The 16,413-nt window shown below is 37.5% G+C and overlaps 1 protein-coding gene across 1 annotated transcript; it reads left to right on the forward strand.

The window, feature by feature from the left end:
* Positions 1 to 1,777: 1,777 nt before the first annotated feature.
* On the forward strand, positions 1,778 to 15,725 carry sf3a3 (splicing factor 3a, subunit 3). Its single transcript, XM_052135349.1, has 17 exons — positions 1,778 to 1,994; positions 2,549 to 2,596; positions 2,832 to 2,884; positions 2,972 to 3,077; positions 3,163 to 3,235; positions 3,384 to 3,475; positions 3,557 to 3,639; positions 6,654 to 6,792; positions 7,109 to 7,177; positions 7,916 to 7,983; positions 8,120 to 8,227; positions 8,355 to 8,424; positions 8,602 to 8,766; positions 9,141 to 9,251; positions 10,789 to 10,879; positions 12,912 to 12,967; positions 15,251 to 15,725. The coding sequence occupies exons 1-17, from the start codon at positions 1,899 to 1,901 to the stop codon at positions 15,326 to 15,328; spliced, it is 1,506 nt and encodes a 501-aa protein (XP_051991309.1). The 5' UTR covers positions 1,778 to 1,898; the 3' UTR covers positions 15,329 to 15,725.
* Positions 15,726 to 16,413: the final 688 nt, after the last annotated feature.

Consider the following 16,413-nt stretch of genomic DNA (forward strand, 5'->3'; position numbering starts at 1 on the left):
TCGGATATTCGGTGCCTTGCATATTTTGCAACTGGCAAATCTTTTTTTATAGGCACGGTCCAGTTCAAAGTCTGTATAGCCAAACGAGGCCATTTGTGGAGCTCGACTACTGTCTGCCATGTTTGGCGTGGTTTGAATTGAGCAGCACAGATGCCAATAGTGATGCTGACGTCACAATATATATTTTTTTTAATTAATTGTATTGCTGTTTGTTTATTATAAGTTCAAGTCATTGTCGAGTCTTCCACTTCAAGTCAAATCTCAAGTAACTTGTTCTCAAGTCAAAGTCAAGTCAAGTCATTTTCGTACTTTAATCAAGCAAGTCACAAGTCCTGAAAATTGTGACTCGAGTCAGACTCAAGTCAAGTCATGTGACTCGAGTCCCCCACCTCTGATAAATTCTGACTGGATTAACTTTTTGTTTTTCTCTATTTGTTAGTAGATTAATTAAGAGTGGAAAGCGATTAAAAATACAGAAGCAAAACGGTGATTGAGAATGAAAGGATGAAAAATATGTATTTATTTGGCATGTTAGTCCAGCAGAGCTTTGCTGGCCATGAGAAATCACCAATGGCCATTATATTGAATTTAGATTTATGGTAATGGGGATGTTTCTGGTATATCTTATATTTTAGTTTTTGTTATGTTAGTTTTTATTATGAGTTGTATTGAAACATTGCTCAAACATTTGCCATACAGACGTTTTGGCAATGAAGTTTGAAATGAGAAGGTTTGAAAAATGCCTTCCGAATTAAAATGTGTGTTTCCAAATTACATATCTGAATTTCAGAATTTGTGGTCTGTTAATTTATCAAGTTCACAGATCACAAATTCAAGTTGGCCATCCTCAAACTCTTCAATACTATACTTATTATAGGCATATTCACCAATAAAGGGGACAAGGGTCTTACTACACCCATTCATAAAAATGGAGACAAATTTGACCTTAATAACTACCCATGGTGGTATATGTGTAAATAGCAGCCTAGGTAAACTTTTTTGCAATATCCCAAATAGCAGACTCCACAAATTTCTCATGAATAGAAATATCCTGAGCAAATGTCTGGTTTCCAACCAAAATAATGCACATCAGATCACATATTTACTCTACATACATTAATTGACAAGCACATCAACCAAAACAAAAGTAAAATCTTCTCATGCTCAGCTTTGTTGACTTCAAAAAAACATTTGACTCAATTTGGCATGAGGGCCTTCAACTTCTACTGATTCAGTGCGGTGTCAGAGGAAAAATATACAACATCATCAAATCAATGTACACTAACAACACATTTGCTGTTAAAATTGGAAACAAACACACAACTTTCCTCCCTCAGAGATGTGGGGTGAAACAGGGCTGTAGTCTGAGGCCTTAGCTATTCATCATGTACATCAATGAACTAGCAAAAGCTCTAGAACAGTCTTCAGCACCTGGGCTTACACTACTAGACACTGAAGTTAAATGCCTCCTGACAGAAGCAAGTAATTGTCATGTATTAGATGGAAACGATGTCCAGCGATATTATTGTTTGTATTGAAAAGTATGTATTCAAACGAGTGCAGGATATCATACGAATTAGCCAAATTTAGAAAAGTCGTACATGTGTGTTGGATAAAATGGCTTGCCATATAGCTTCGCCCGGACCCTCCGGTGGTTCTGAACAGGGTGAAGCCTTTGAACGAACTTTTCGAGTTTTTACTGCCATCTAGAGGAAACAGCGATACTGTGCGCGTGCACGCGAAGAGGGCTAGGCGCCACCTCGGAACTTTAGATTATCGGTCATATTTCCGGTCGAGTGAAATTAACGGTGGATCTATTTCCTGTTCGGTACCCATGCGTATGATGGCTAAACTATAATAACAGAATAAAGTAGATTTCAGTACATTAATAATTCACCATGGAAAGTATTTTAGAGCATCAGCGGCGATACCACGAGGAGAAAGAGAGACTTATGGACGTGGAAACGAAAGAGATGCTGACGAAGAAAAACACGGTAACTCTACAGCTGGATGAGGCCAACACACATCAGTGTTACAAACACACCACTGAAAAATTAATATGTGAAGTCGTATACGAAATATACATATACATTTTTAAGTCAAGCAGTCTTGCGCAAAATAAGTCGTAATTTACTTTTCATGACCATTTCTATCTGACGCTTGAATTAAATGGGCTATTTTGCTACTGCAACTTTTAAAGCGTCCATATGTAAACGTGTTGAAATGTGTTTTCAGCTTATAGGTTTCAATACATTATGCCTTTGGACTGGAAATGAAGCTTGAGATTTAAGTTACGTTTGAGGGTGTCTCTGTTCTATTTTAAACTGTACCTTCCTTCCAAAACATGTACACAAATGATCCAGCTTCTCGCGAGAGACTGTTTTACTCTTTAAACTTTTGTTTCTTTGTACACTTGTTTATTTGTACATAACCCCACCTTGTTTAATTTTTTTTTCATTGTAATTAGACATTTTTATTGGTGGAAATCATTGCTGTTTTTAATGTGCATTTGATCAACAAGCTTCAATAAACTTTCTCTCTTCAACAGCTGAGAGACCATATTAATTCAGATCATCGAGTCAGAGCTATGCTGGATGTAAGAGGCATATTTCATCTGTTCTTTTGTGTGTGATTTTTCTGCTGCTGTAGTGGTACCAAACATAACATTTTTTTGTTGTTGCAAAAATAATTAATTGTTTAAAAATGAACACAAGCCTTGCATGACATCTGTATCAATACGTTTGGAAATGATCATTAGTAGTTTTGCATTCCTCCATATTCATGGTTATGAAAACAAACAATAACTCAGTTTTTGTTATTTTTCCACGCAGAGGTACATGGAAGTGAGTGCAAACCTCAAAGACTTATACGAAGACAAAGATGGGTAAGACTTTGTCAAGAATACTCGAATGTGTTATATAAACGCTGTAGGTTGTGATCACATGACTGTTTGTTGTGTATTTTTCCTCAGTATGCGAAAGGATGAGCTGAATGCAATATCTGGACCAAACGAGTTTGCTGAATTCTACAACCGCCTCAAACTTATTAAGGAGTTCCACAGGAAACATCCCAATGAGGTACAATGGTGTGATCTATGTCTTCCAGTCACCAAATTCAGGCATGTGTCTTAGTGCAAAATAACATGCATCACTTTAATTCCAGATCTGTGTGCCCATGTCAGTGGAATTTGAAGAGCTTATGAAAGCCAAAGACAACCCCAGTGAGGAGGCACAAAGTAAGACCTATTGTTATTAGTTTTGTTTGTGAATGCAACGTATCTTTGTTACTACTGTCCATACTTTGGTGCTAGTGACTGAAAGTTTAAGAACTCAGTTGATCTTTAACAGTGATGTGTTGTTGTTGACGTGTTCTAACAATCGCAGACCTGGTGGAGTTCACTGATGAAGAGGGTTATGGACGCTACCTGGATCTCCATGACTGTTACATGAAGTACATTAATCTGAAAGGAGTAGAGGTACAGTGTTTCTTTTAATCTCTCTCTCTTTCCATAATTATCTGAAAGGTGCTTAATGGCCAGTTTGCTGTTCTCTTCTAGAAACTGGAATACGTCACATACCTGTCCACATTCGATCAGCTCTTTGACACTTCCAAAGACAGGAAGAATGCAGAGTATAAGAAGTATGTGGTGCTTTTCAAAGAAGTAACATACACCGTTATTTTATCAATAGTTAGGTAGTTCATGCATGTGTCCATAAACTTAAAGACCTTAGGGTAAGATTTATTGGAATGTATAAGGGAAATTGTGCAATTTAAGTGCTTTAACTGGTTATGATTTCTTTTGTCACCATTTTTGCCTTCAAGTTCATACATCAAAGATATTGAAGCTCATTTTCTTGTCCAGATCTATTAAATTGTTCAAAAACGCATTACAATTGCAATTCATACTAAACGGTTACATGAAAACAAAGTAAACCATGCCATGTGGTGTAACTGTCCAGAGACAGTAAAACTAAGTCTTATTAAAAGCTGCAATAAATTGAAATAAATGTTGGCATGAGTTGTGCAGAATAATCTTGGATTATTTTTTCTAAAAAAAAGAAGAAAAAAATCAGTGAAACAATTTTATTTAATATGATTAATGTTTAAAATACATTGTCAACCAAATCAAAGTCATGTGGTGTAACCAACATGAAGTTAGCTATTTTGTTGTCATGTTACAAATAAAATAAAAAAGGGAGGAGCTCTTTAGACCCTCATGACTGTTTTGGTGTTTTAAAAATAAATTCTTATTTTGTCATATTATCAATATTTAATAATTTTATGAAAAGGCACATTTTTGGTAAGGAAAAATAAGTTTGAAAACTTTTCTCAAATCAATGTTGTTCTTTACATTGTCATGCATTTAAGGTGTAAGGAAATTATTTAAATACCTTTTACTTGATAATTACACCACGTCAAATATTAAATCAATATATTTTTGTAAAAATACTATAATTTATTTTATGTAAAACCAACATGGACACAAATATTACATTTCTACGAACTTGACACAAACTAGAGTTGAAAAAGATTTTACATTTTTATCACCTTTGTCCTGCCGTGTGGTAAATACATTTTTGTACATATACTGTGGTAAGAAAAAGTAAGTGAACCCTTTGGAATGACCTGCATTTACTGTATGAATTTGTCTTAAAATCTGGTTTGATCTTCATCTAAGTTAAAATAATGAACAAACACAATCTGATTTAACCATTAACACACAAATTATTATATTGTTTTTGTACATATTGAAGGAATCATTCAAACATTCGCAGTGTAGGTTGGATAAAGTAGGAGTTGGCAAACCTGGCATCAAATTAAAGAAACTCGATTGGAGGTTAGAGCTACTTTTACCCTTTAAAAGCACTCAAACATTTTGAGTTTGTTATTCACAAGAGGTATCTGCTAACATGGACCATGCTTCAGAAGGAAAGAAATCTCAGAAGAGCTTCGATATTCATCTGCCCACAGATGGATATGTTGGATAAATGGAGATGCTTTTTCACTGTGGCTACTCTCCCTAAAAGTGGCCGTTCAGCCAAGATGGCTCAAAGGGCACACTGCAGGATGCTCAGTGAGTTAAAAAGAACCCTAGAGTGTCAGCTAAATACCTGAAGGAATCATTGGAACTGGTAACATCTCTGTTCATGACTCTATAGTACTATATGGAAAACATTAAACAGGCATGGTGTCCATGGCAAGGCATAATGAAGGAAGCCGCTCTTTTCCATCAAAAACATTGCAGCATGCCTGAAATTTACCAAAGACTAGCTTGACTCTCCACCACACTACTGGGAAATTGTTTTGTAGACTGATGAATCTAAGGTTGAATTATGTGGGTATAACACGCAGCCCTACATATGGCAGAAAAAGGGCACTGCATACCAACATGAAAATATCATCCCAACGGTGAAGTATGATGGAGGGAGCTTCATTATTAGAGGCTGCTTTTTCAGGGCCTGCACCGCTTGCCATCATCGAGGTAAAAATGAATTCCAAAGTTTATCAAGATATCCTACAGGATATTGTCTGGTGGATGTGTGCCAGCTGAAGCTCAGTAGAAGTTGGGTGATGCAGCAGGACAATGACCCTAAACACTGAAGTAAATGCACTACAGAATGGCTTAATTCTTTTTTTTTTTTGGATTGGCTCAGTCAGAGCCTAGACCTTAACCCAATTGATACTGTGGAATATCTTCGAGCCGTTCACACCAGACAAACTAGAATTATTGCTGAGCTTAAGCAGTTCTGTTAGGAAGAATGGTCCAAAAATTCTTCTGAACGTTGTGTAAGGTCTCATCTGCAGCATCAGAAACTCTTGGTTGAGGTTATTGCTGTCAAAGGAGGATCGACCAGTTATTAAATCCAAGGGTTCACATACTTTTTGAATAGCACTGTGAATGTTTAATTGAATGTGTTCTGACTTGAAGATTATAATTGTGTGTTGTTAGCTTAAGCACATTTGTGTTTGTCTGTACTTGTGACTTTTATGAAGATGAGATCACATTTTATGACCAATTCATGTAGAAAAATGGCTAATTCCAAAGGGTTCATGTGCTTTTCTTGCCAATGTATTCCATGTAATTTATCAATTACTGTGAGTTTTCAAATCTGAGACCACAGGAGATGTCAACTACCTGGTGGTGTGGTGGTGGTGTAGTGGTCTAAAGCACATAACTGGTAATCTGGTAATCAGAAGGACGCTTGTTCTAACCCCACAGCCACCACCATTGTTTCTTTGAGCAAGGCACTTAACTCCAGGTTGCTCCAGGGGAATTGTCCCTGTAATAAGGGCTCTGTAAGTCACTTTGGATAAAAGCGTCTGCCAAATGCGTAAATGTAAATTATTATGTCACTATACTATGTTGTTACAAAAGTGATAAGTCAGAGATTCTGGTTTATTTTATATATGCAGGTTTTGAAGCAACTCGTGTCTGAGGTTTTGGAATTGGGATGGGAATCGTACGTCAATTCACGCTTCCGATTAAATTTCCATTATCGATTATATAGTACTTTATTTTGCAAAGAAAGAGAGTGCACAATTGGTTTATGGAATCATATCTTTTCTTTTTTTCTTATAAAATTAAAAAATGTAACCAGTTCCCAACCCTATTTTTGATCGTCTGTTTTCTGGTCTCTCATATTCTCCTGCAGGTATCTGGAGATGTTGTTGGAGTATCTTCAGGATTACACCGATCGTGTCAAGCCTCTGCTAGATCACAACGAGCTGTATGGAAAAATCCTGGTGGAGTTTGAGAAGAAGTGGGAGAGTGGGTCATTCCCAGGGTGGCCGGTGAGTTTGTGTTTGAGCTAGACGGATCGCATTAAATGTGTTCAGAATTCAAAGTTTATTTGCATTAGTATTTGCTTCTCTTCTGAACATGATCTTCAACATGAAATTGTTGTTACATTTAAAGTTACCATAGTGCTATCAGCTTCCTAGACAGCATTTCAAGGTATCATCAGTAGGCTCACTCCCAATGAAAATGTGTTGGAAAGTGACTGTTCCAAACAGTAGGCAGCACAGTTATGCTGCCTTGTAAGAAATCAAATGGGAGTGATTGAGATGTTGTTTTTTTAAATGTATTGGTTTGATGCTTGTGTTGTAGAAAGAGACGAGTAGTGCATTGACCCATGCCGGAGCCCATCTGGATCTGTCTGCCTTCTCATCCTGGGAGGTCTGACATGATGTTTCATTTACACTGACTTTGTTTCTCCTTCCTGTTGAAAAGTGTAACTTTCTTTCCTCAGTATGTTTTGTGTCCTATTTTACTGGTTAAAACTTAATTGTAATTTTTAGGGGTTGGGGAAAAATTGGTTCACTGATGCATCACGATTCTTACTCGAACAGTTCAATTATTATTATTATTGTTTCTGTTGAGTGGAAAAATATATACAGGATTACACATTACAGGTACATATAACTTAAGTATGATGTGGTGTGCAAATCCGCATAAAAAAAACTGCACAGAGTATGAATCCGTGGTGGCATTGATACATAAAAAATGTGCAAACTTGAACAGTGCGACCAAACGTATGCAGGTGCCTTCAGATTAGTTTAGCTGCCAAGGACAAAAGGCTGAATAAACTTAATATTAAAAAAGCAAACCAAGATAAAGTTTAAAGTCAGTCTGGTACAGCTTTTTATTTACACATAGCTACTGAGTTTTGAGTATGGTTTTAATGTAGAATCTTTACACAGATTTTGCTGCAAAGCAACCTTAGCCCAAGATTTGCACCCCTAAAAAGCTTAGATGCATCAAGAATTGTTTTGTATGCAGAATGTAACTCCTCAAATTGAAATTAAGTTGAATTGTGAGGTGCCTTTAGATTCCCACCCCACTAATGCTGTTGCATATGGCACAGAGGAGTAAGTCCATTGTGTGGGAGTGTAATGCTGTGTGTTTGTGTCGTAGGAGCTGGCGTCTCTGGGTCTGGACAGATTGAAGTCCGCTCTGATGGCTTTAGGTCTCAAGTGTGGAGGGTGAGTGTCGCCATACCGTCCCGCTCTCCGTATACTGTTTTTAACTCCCGTTTAAACCGTTTGTAAACCTCTCAAAGACCTTAAAGTCCCTGATCATGTGTATGTGCTGAGTGTGTTATTGTTTGTGTTTTGCTAGTACACTAGAAGAAAGGGCACAGCGTCTGTTCAGCACTAAAGGCAAATCTCTGGAGTCTCTAGATTCCTCTCTCTTCGCCAAAAACCCCAAAGCCAAGGGACCAAAGAAGTAAGTGTCTTTCAGATTGAAATGAGTGCAGAAACAATTCCTCAATCGTCTTTATGAATAAATAATTCTAATTAGAATATGCACTTAGATGCTAAATGTAATTATGGTCTTCTGTTTGTGTCTGCAGAGACTCAGAGCGCAACAAGGAAACTGCATTTCTTGAAGCTCAGATTTATGAATATGTGGAGATCTTGGGGGTAAGTGGTCTCAGCCTGTGATGTTGTCTGGGCTTTTAGAGTGTAGACTTGTAGGGGGGTGGAATCCCTGAATGTGCCTTTTGAATGGTGTTTTGTAAGGGGAAAGTGTCATGAGCATTGACGTGAATTGTGTAGTGTTTCATATGCCTCATGTGTATTTGTTTGTGTGTGTTGTAGGAGCAGAGGCAGCTGACCCACGAGAACGTTCAGAGGAAGCAGGCGCGTACTGGAGAAGAGCGCGATGAAGAGGATGAGGAGCAGCCCAGTGAGAGCGAGAGTGAAGATGAAGATAACGAGATCATTTACAACCCCAAAAACCTGCCGCTGGGCTGGGATGGGAAGGTACACTTCAATTCATCAGAGTGGGAAAATTTGGGGAGTTTAGAGAAGTTTGACTAAGTAAAATAGAAATCCTGTTCTTCATTCATACTCTTGAGTTTAATCTCCAAGATGTTTTAATTGATGTGTAATTTACTCTAATCGTGTGGTTGACTTTAATTTAAACGTTGATTAATGTAACTGTGAACTGGGTGCTAGAGCAAAAAATCGTATTATTTTTTATATTTGTGTATTCTAAAATTATGCCATTTTTGCCAAATGTGGCAAAAGATTGTAAAACTAATATACTGACACTCTTTTGGAAAAGTTTTGGGTAGATTAGAAGTGCATTAATAATGGGTTTAGCCTGTGTCCTTAACTTTGTCATTTGTCTTTAGCCTATTCCATACTGGTTGTACAAACTACATGGTCTAAACATCAACTACAATTGTGAGATCTGTGGAAATTACACATACAGAGGACCCAAAGCCTTCCAGAGGCATTTTGCAGTAAGTTTCAATTATTTCCCCCGCCACACATCTATCCACATATTTAACATGCTTTTTAGATATATTTTTTTTCTTCAGTGGATGCTTCAGTTCATAAAGCATTGTTAAGTTGCATTGATTCCTAAGTGAAGACACTAAGCTGCGTGTCATGTAATGATGTGAGGTTTTTGCAATAGAATCGTGTGCTCGTGCACAGGATGGGGGGTAGGGGAGGGAAGATGGGAGAAATGAGGCAGTGACCGAGAGGGAAATTCTTTAGAAGAAGAACAGGTAAGGTAAATCTGGCTAATGCTAACTTGCTGAACTCCAAGAGATGGCCGAGAAACAGCCCAAGAGTATAAGGTCAGATGAATATAAATTAAAAAAGGGGTGTGATCAGGCAAGGGCTAGGAGCTGCGTAAACATCAGAGAGACTTTCCAATGGTGGACAGACCTTCGAAATCTGAAAGGCCCGAAGATGAATGCAGAGGTTGCTCTGTTTCTGCTTGATAGGTGGGTAACATTAGTTTTGGTATGTTTGACAGAATGAATATATGCTGTTTTGATGTTAGTTATAGTAGCAGGAGAGTTGTGTGTGTGTGTCACTATCTGGAGCTGGTGTGCTGGTTCTGGGAAGCCGTCTTGTCCTCTGCATGTTATCTTTGCAACAGCAACTGTAGCAACAGTTTGCTAACTTGTTTGCTCTATATCAAGGGATTTGTCTGTACAATGGTTACAAAGGATTTTATAGCCACGACGGCCTAAAAACACAAGTTTGCTTGCACAGTGGGAATATTTGGATTGATGCATAAAACAGATCTTCTGAAGGACCACCTGAAGAGTTCAAATATCATCAGTCTTTCTCAGGACTCGCTTAATCCACCTTTAATGACTAGTATTGTTTGTCAGGTGTCACAGATATACACAATTAATTGATTATAATTAGGGGTGTAAATTGGCAGTTTAATCATGACATGATATATCCATTCTCTTAGCCAGCGAGTCCATTTTTGCCATGTCTGCCATGATGCAATTTCTATTTGATTCAGGGTCCTGTGATCGATGTGAAACTATATAATATACCTATTCCTATAATAATATTAAAAAGAAAGTCACACACCTGTGATCATCAATATTCAAACCTAATAACAGCTGGTTTTGATTGGAGAAGTCACTTAATGGAGTCAAAATAAATGCACAGACATAATTTTAGAAGTATTACATTATTACATTATTTTTATTTACATATCCATTCACTAACAGTAGCCTCTGTGGTGGTAGAGATGTGGTCTCATTCTTTCTGCTATCTTCCTTGGGTGGTCTTCAAATAAGATCATCGTTAGATCATAGTTGGCCTCATATCTGTCGCAGTGATTGCACAGTGGAAATTGATAACAGCTGCAGAAGTCAGTCCTTTTCTGCGCTGTCGAAAGCAACCTGGGAGTGCTGGAGCGGAGCGTCAGCTTTTAAACAATAACTTAATATATACATTATCATTGCATTTTTTTTTCTTAGATATGAGTATAACAACATAATGATCTGTTAACTCTGCTTTCAGGAGTGGCGTCATGCTCATGGCATGCGCTGTTTGGGTATTCCTAACACTGCCCACTTTGCCAACGTCACCCAGATTGAAGATGCAGTGTCTCGTGAGTATTCTGATTATTGAATATGTGAGATATTATCATAATGAATTAGACAGTGATTAGAGACCAGTGCGTTGGTGAACTGAGATTATGCTCACACAATGGACTAGGGTCAAGAAATGCTATTGTCCCTTCTCAAGCTAAATAAATAAGTATTAATGTTAGAAATATGTTTGGAGACAACTATGCTGTCAGAAACGCTAACGATGTTGACAGTAGGGCTGTCATGATTCTGAAATTTGTCTGACAATTATGCATTTTAAATTATTTTAAAACCGTGCCAACCCGCATGTTAGAATGGCGTTCTGAGATTATATTCTTCTCACCACAATTATACAGAGGGGTTATCAGAGTTACCTTAGACTTTGTCAGTTAGAACCAAACATTCTCTGTTGACCTCTCTCATCAAGACATTTCTGTCCACAGAACTACCGCTCACTGGATTTTTGTTGTTTTTGGCTCCATTCTGAGTAAATTCTAGAGACTGTTGTGCATGAAAATCCCAGACCAGCAGTTACACAAATACTCAAGTCAGCCCGTCTGGCACCAAGAATCATGCCACGGTCTAAATCACTAACATCAAATTCTTTCCCCATTCTGGTGGTTGATGTGAACATAAACTGAAGCTCCTGACCCCTGACAAAGTCTACAGTAACTCAGATAACCGCTCTGTACAATTGTGTTGAGAAGAATATCATCTCTGAATGCTATTCTGAGATGCGGTTTGGTGCTGTTTTGACTGATCGAGGGGACCTACACAATATAAGGAAGGCGGTTTTAATGTTGTGGCTGGTCAGTGTATACTACACTGCCTGGCCAAAGAACAATGTAGCCCTTTGGATTTAAATAAGCAGATATTGTAGAGCCTGTGATTGGATAATTATTGCAGTGATTAATGTTTCAGCTGGCAATAATTCTTTTAACCCTAACTGATGCAATGTGTAGATTCTCCTTTCTTAAACAACCATGTCGGAAGACGTATCCCATGGTTGTGGAAAAGCTGTTACTGTGTTTCAGAGGGGGCAAATTATTGGCCTGCATCAAGCAAAGAAAACAACTAAGGAGATTATTAACCTGGAAGGATAGTGGTGAACCAAGAGAAATCAACAGTAGAACTCAAGGCTATGTTTAATAGTGAAAGTAAGAGCATTTACAGCAAGAACTTACAGGATTGGGACTAAACAGCTGTGTGGCCACAAGAAAGCCACTTGTTAGTGAGGCAAATCAGAAAAACTACTTAAATTTGCTGGGCAGCATAAAGATTGGACTGTGGAGCAATGGAAATAGTTAATGTAGTCTTGAGTCCAGAATTACCCGATTACCAGTACAAGCCTCTGGAGGCAGTGTTATGATCTGTGGTTGCTTCAATTGGTCAGGTCTAGGCTCCGCAACTTTATGCAACAATAAAATTCAGCTGACTACCTGAATGTACTGAATGCCCAGGTTATCCCATCAATGGATTTTTTCTTCCTTGACGGCACAGCATATTCACGACAATGCCAAGGTTCATCTGGCTCAAATTGTGAAAGAGTGGTTCAGGGAACATGAGAAATCATTTTCACACATGAATTGGCCACCACAGAGTCCTGACCTTAACCTCACTGAAAGTCTTTGGGATGTACTGGACAAGAATTTACGGAGTGGTTCGACTCTCCCATCATCAATACAAGATCACGGCAAAAAATGTATACAACTCTGGACAGAAATAAATGTGACGTTGCATAAGGTTGTCGGAACAATTCCATGGCAAATGCGCACTGTAATCAAAGCTAAAGGTGGTCCAACTAAATATTAGAGTATGCAACTTTTGTTTTTGGCCAGGGAGTGTACTTGTCAAAATGCATATATCCCTTGGCTTTAAATGTAAAAATAATAATCATGTATTTCTGACAATTATTTATTTCTTGTGGTTTTAAAAGGTTTTTAAAAAGTTTTAAACTTTATTCATGAAACCTGCAGAAACCATGAGAATGAACCTAATGAAATCTTCAGTGTCCAAGTAATTTCAAATGTGTTTATCTATTCTTGTGAATAGTCTGGTCAAAGCTGAAGTCACAGAAATCATCAGAACGCTGGCAGCCAGACACAGAGGTGAGTTTTTCTGAGAGACATCCAACCTAACTATTAATGATGACACACCCTGTCTACAAAACTTTATCGCTTCCATTGTTTAATTTGATGGACTACTATCACATCAGTCCTAGCAAATTTTATAAATTTTACATATAATATTTAACTTCTGTTACTTGAATATGATCATGATGTTTCTGGTCTCTAGTATACTCATTTAAACTTTTGAAACGTATATATTGTATACAGTTGAAGTCAGATGTTTACATACGCTTAGGTTGAAGTCATTAAAACTCATTTTTCCACCATTTTTTCAACTATAGCAAACTATAGTTTTGGCAAGTCGTTTAGGACATCTACTTTGCGCATGACATGAGTAATTTTTCCAACATTTGTTTACAGACAGATTGTTTCACTTTTAATTGACTATCACAATTCCAGTGGGACAGAAGTTTACATGCACTAAGTTAACTGTGCCTTTAAGCAGCTTGAAAATTCCAGAAAATGATGTCAAGCCTTTAGACATTTAGCTTTTGAAAGCTAAACCTGTGGGTGTATTTTAAGGCCTACCTTCAAGCTCTGTTTCTCTTTGCTTGACATCATGGAAAAATAAAAAATAATCAGCCAAGATCTAAAGTTTTTTGGACTTCCACAAATCTGGTTCTTCCTTGGGAGCAATTTCCAAATGCCTGAAGGTACCACATTCATCTGTACAAGCAATAGTTTGCAAGTATAAACACCATGGGACCATGCAGCCATCGTACCACTCAGGAAAAAGATGCATTCTGTCTCTTAGAAATGAACGTAGTTTGGTGCAAAAAGTGCAAATCAATCCCAGAACAAGATCAAAGGGCCTTTTGGAGATACTGGAGGAAACAGGTAGACAAGTATCTATATCCACAGTAAAACGAGTCCTATATCGACATAATCTGAAAGGCTGCTCGCCAAGGAAGAATCTACTGCTCCAAAACCACCTTAAAAAAGCCAGACTACAGTTTGCAAGTGCATATGGGGATAAAGATCTTAATTTTTGGAGAAACGTCCTCTGGTCTGATTGAATAAATATTCAACTGAACACCTTATTGAACTCCATTTTAAATAACTAAACCTGGCTCCCGACATGAATATAGCCATAGAAGCTGGCATGGCGTAAAAAAATGTAAGTTTGGCCGTAATGACCATCGTTGTTTGGAGGAATAAGGGGGAGGCTTGCAAGTCAAAGAACACCATCCCAACCGTGAAGCATGGGGGTGGCAGCATCATGTTGTGGGTTGCTTTGTTGCAGGAGGGACTGGTGCACTTAAAAAAATAGATGACATCATGAGAGAGAAAAATTATGTGGATATATTGAAGCCTCATCTCAAGACATCAGCCATGAAGTTAAAGCTCGGTCACAAATGGATCTTTCAAATGGACAATGGCTCCAAGTATACCTCCAAAGTTGTGGTACAATGTCTTGAGGACAACAAAGTCAAGGTATTGAAGTGGCCATCACAAAGCTCTGACCTCAATCAAAAATGCAAACCTGATTCAGTTACACCAGTTCTGTCTGGAGGAATGGCCAAAATTCCAGCAAATGATTGTGAGAAGCTTGTGGAAGGCTACCAAAACTATTTCACCCAAGTTAAACAATTTAAAGTCAATGCAACCAAATACTAACAAAGTGTATGTAAACTTCTTACCCACATGAAATGTGATGAAAGAAATAAATAAAATGTACACCCCTTCTTAAAATAAAGTAGTGATCCTTACTGACCTAAGATATGGAATCTTTCTACGATTAAATGTCAGGAATTGTGAAAAACTGAGTTTAAATGTATTTGGCTAAGGTGTAGGTAAACTTCTGACTTCAACTGTATACATAGTTGTTGGAATAATATTTTATTATTAATATTATAAAGAACATATTTATACAAAAATGTATAAAAGTTCAGTTGAGAAAAGTAGGTTATTCATCCATTCTACCATTGCTGGAGGTTAGCATTGAGCTCACAGCTGATTGGTTCATGTTTGTAAACATTTTGAGATAATATGCTGCTGTCTATCACTTCCAGTGTAGACCAACACAAGCTGTTGCAACATCAGTCACATTTGATGTAAACATGGTCTGATGACCTCCGCTCGAACTATTGTAGTAGGTTTTAACTAGAGCTGACTATCCATCCTTTTACTCCTTGGCTTGTTCTTTATTAGAGGTTTAAAGATTAGCGAAGTTGGGCACTTTTTATGGGACTAAATCTTGAATACAATCACATATGTTTTATGAGTTTAGAGGCTAAATGGATTTGCTCTCTTGTCTTGCAGGAGGAATATGAAGACTCCAGTGGAAATGTGGTAAACAAGAAGACTTATGAAGATCTGAAACGACAGGGGCTGCTGTAGAGCCCCATCACATTGACAAGAACTTGTCACATACTGGCATTGTGAATACTGAAGCATGATTGTTTCTTTAAACTGTAGAGAGCTTAGTCCTTGTCTTCTCTAGATTTTAGGAATGTGATGTATTTTTTGAGTAATGTCGATTTTGTATGTTTTTATTTCATTTTAATCAATCCCCATTTCCCCTTCTCAAATATGACACCGAATACTTTCATTATTCATTAAATTTTAGCACATTGTTCAAAGAATGTTTGGTGTTTGGTCTGTTTTGTTGGTCTTGAGACTGAATGTCTAAACTTGCTGTACAATTGAAACATATTTACTTAAGTTATGACATACTGTCTTAATATTAAGTAAAAGTGCAGTAGGGATCTGTCACTATAATAAAGGCTTTATATTTGCTGTTTATCTTGTTGATGTTATCATTGGTGTATGTGAATTGTGTGTGAATGAGACAGTGTAAAGTGATTTGGTAACCTCTAAGGTTATAAAAAGCGCTATATAAGTGCAGACCATTTACCATTCTCTAAAGTGAACGGCATTCTACTTCCTCTAAAGTGTAATTGCATTTATCTTTGATAAATACAGTGGGTACGGAAAGTATTCAGACCCCCTTAAATTTTTCACTCTGTTATATTGCAGCCATTTGCTAAAATCATTTAAGTTCATTTTTTTTCCTCATTATTGGACACACAGCACCCCATATTGACAGAAAAACACAGAATTGTTGACATTTTTGCACATTTATTAAAAAAGAAAAACTGAAAAATCACATGGTCCTAAGTATTCAGACCCTTTGCTGTGACACTCATATATTTAACTCAGGTGCTGTCCATTTCTTCTGATCATCCTTGAGATGGTTCTACACCTTCAAATGAGTCCAGCTGTGTTTGATTATACTGATTGGACTTGATTAGGAAAGCCACACACCTGTCTATATAAGACCTTACAGCTCACAGTGCATGTCAGAGCAAATGAGAATCATGAGGTCAAAGGAACTGCCTGAAGAGCTCAGAGACAGAATTGTGGCAAGGCATAGATCTGGCCAAGGTTACAAAAAAATTTCTGCTACCCTTAAGGTTCATAAG

Source organism: Xyrauchen texanus, chromosome 10, assembly GCF_025860055.1.
Source record: "Xyrauchen texanus isolate HMW12.3.18 chromosome 10, RBS_HiC_50CHRs, whole genome shotgun sequence".
Taxonomy (NCBI): Eukaryota; Metazoa; Chordata; class Actinopteri; order Cypriniformes; family Catostomidae; genus Xyrauchen; species Xyrauchen texanus.

Bases quoted from the DNA above. Each gene is read 5' to 3' on its own strand.
- sf3a3 (XM_052135349.1), top strand. From the start codon at position 1,899: ATGGAAAGTATTTTAGAGCATCAGCGGCGATACCACGAGGAGAAAGAG. The intron at 3,078-3,162 runs GTACAATGGTGT...CTTTAATTCCAG, and splicing joins ACAGGAAACATCCCAATGAG to ATCTGTGTGCCCATGTCAGT. The intron at 7,984-8,119 runs GTGAGTGTCGCC...GTGTTTTGCTAG, and splicing joins TTAGGTCTCAAGTGTGGAGG to TACACTAGAAGAAAGGGCAC.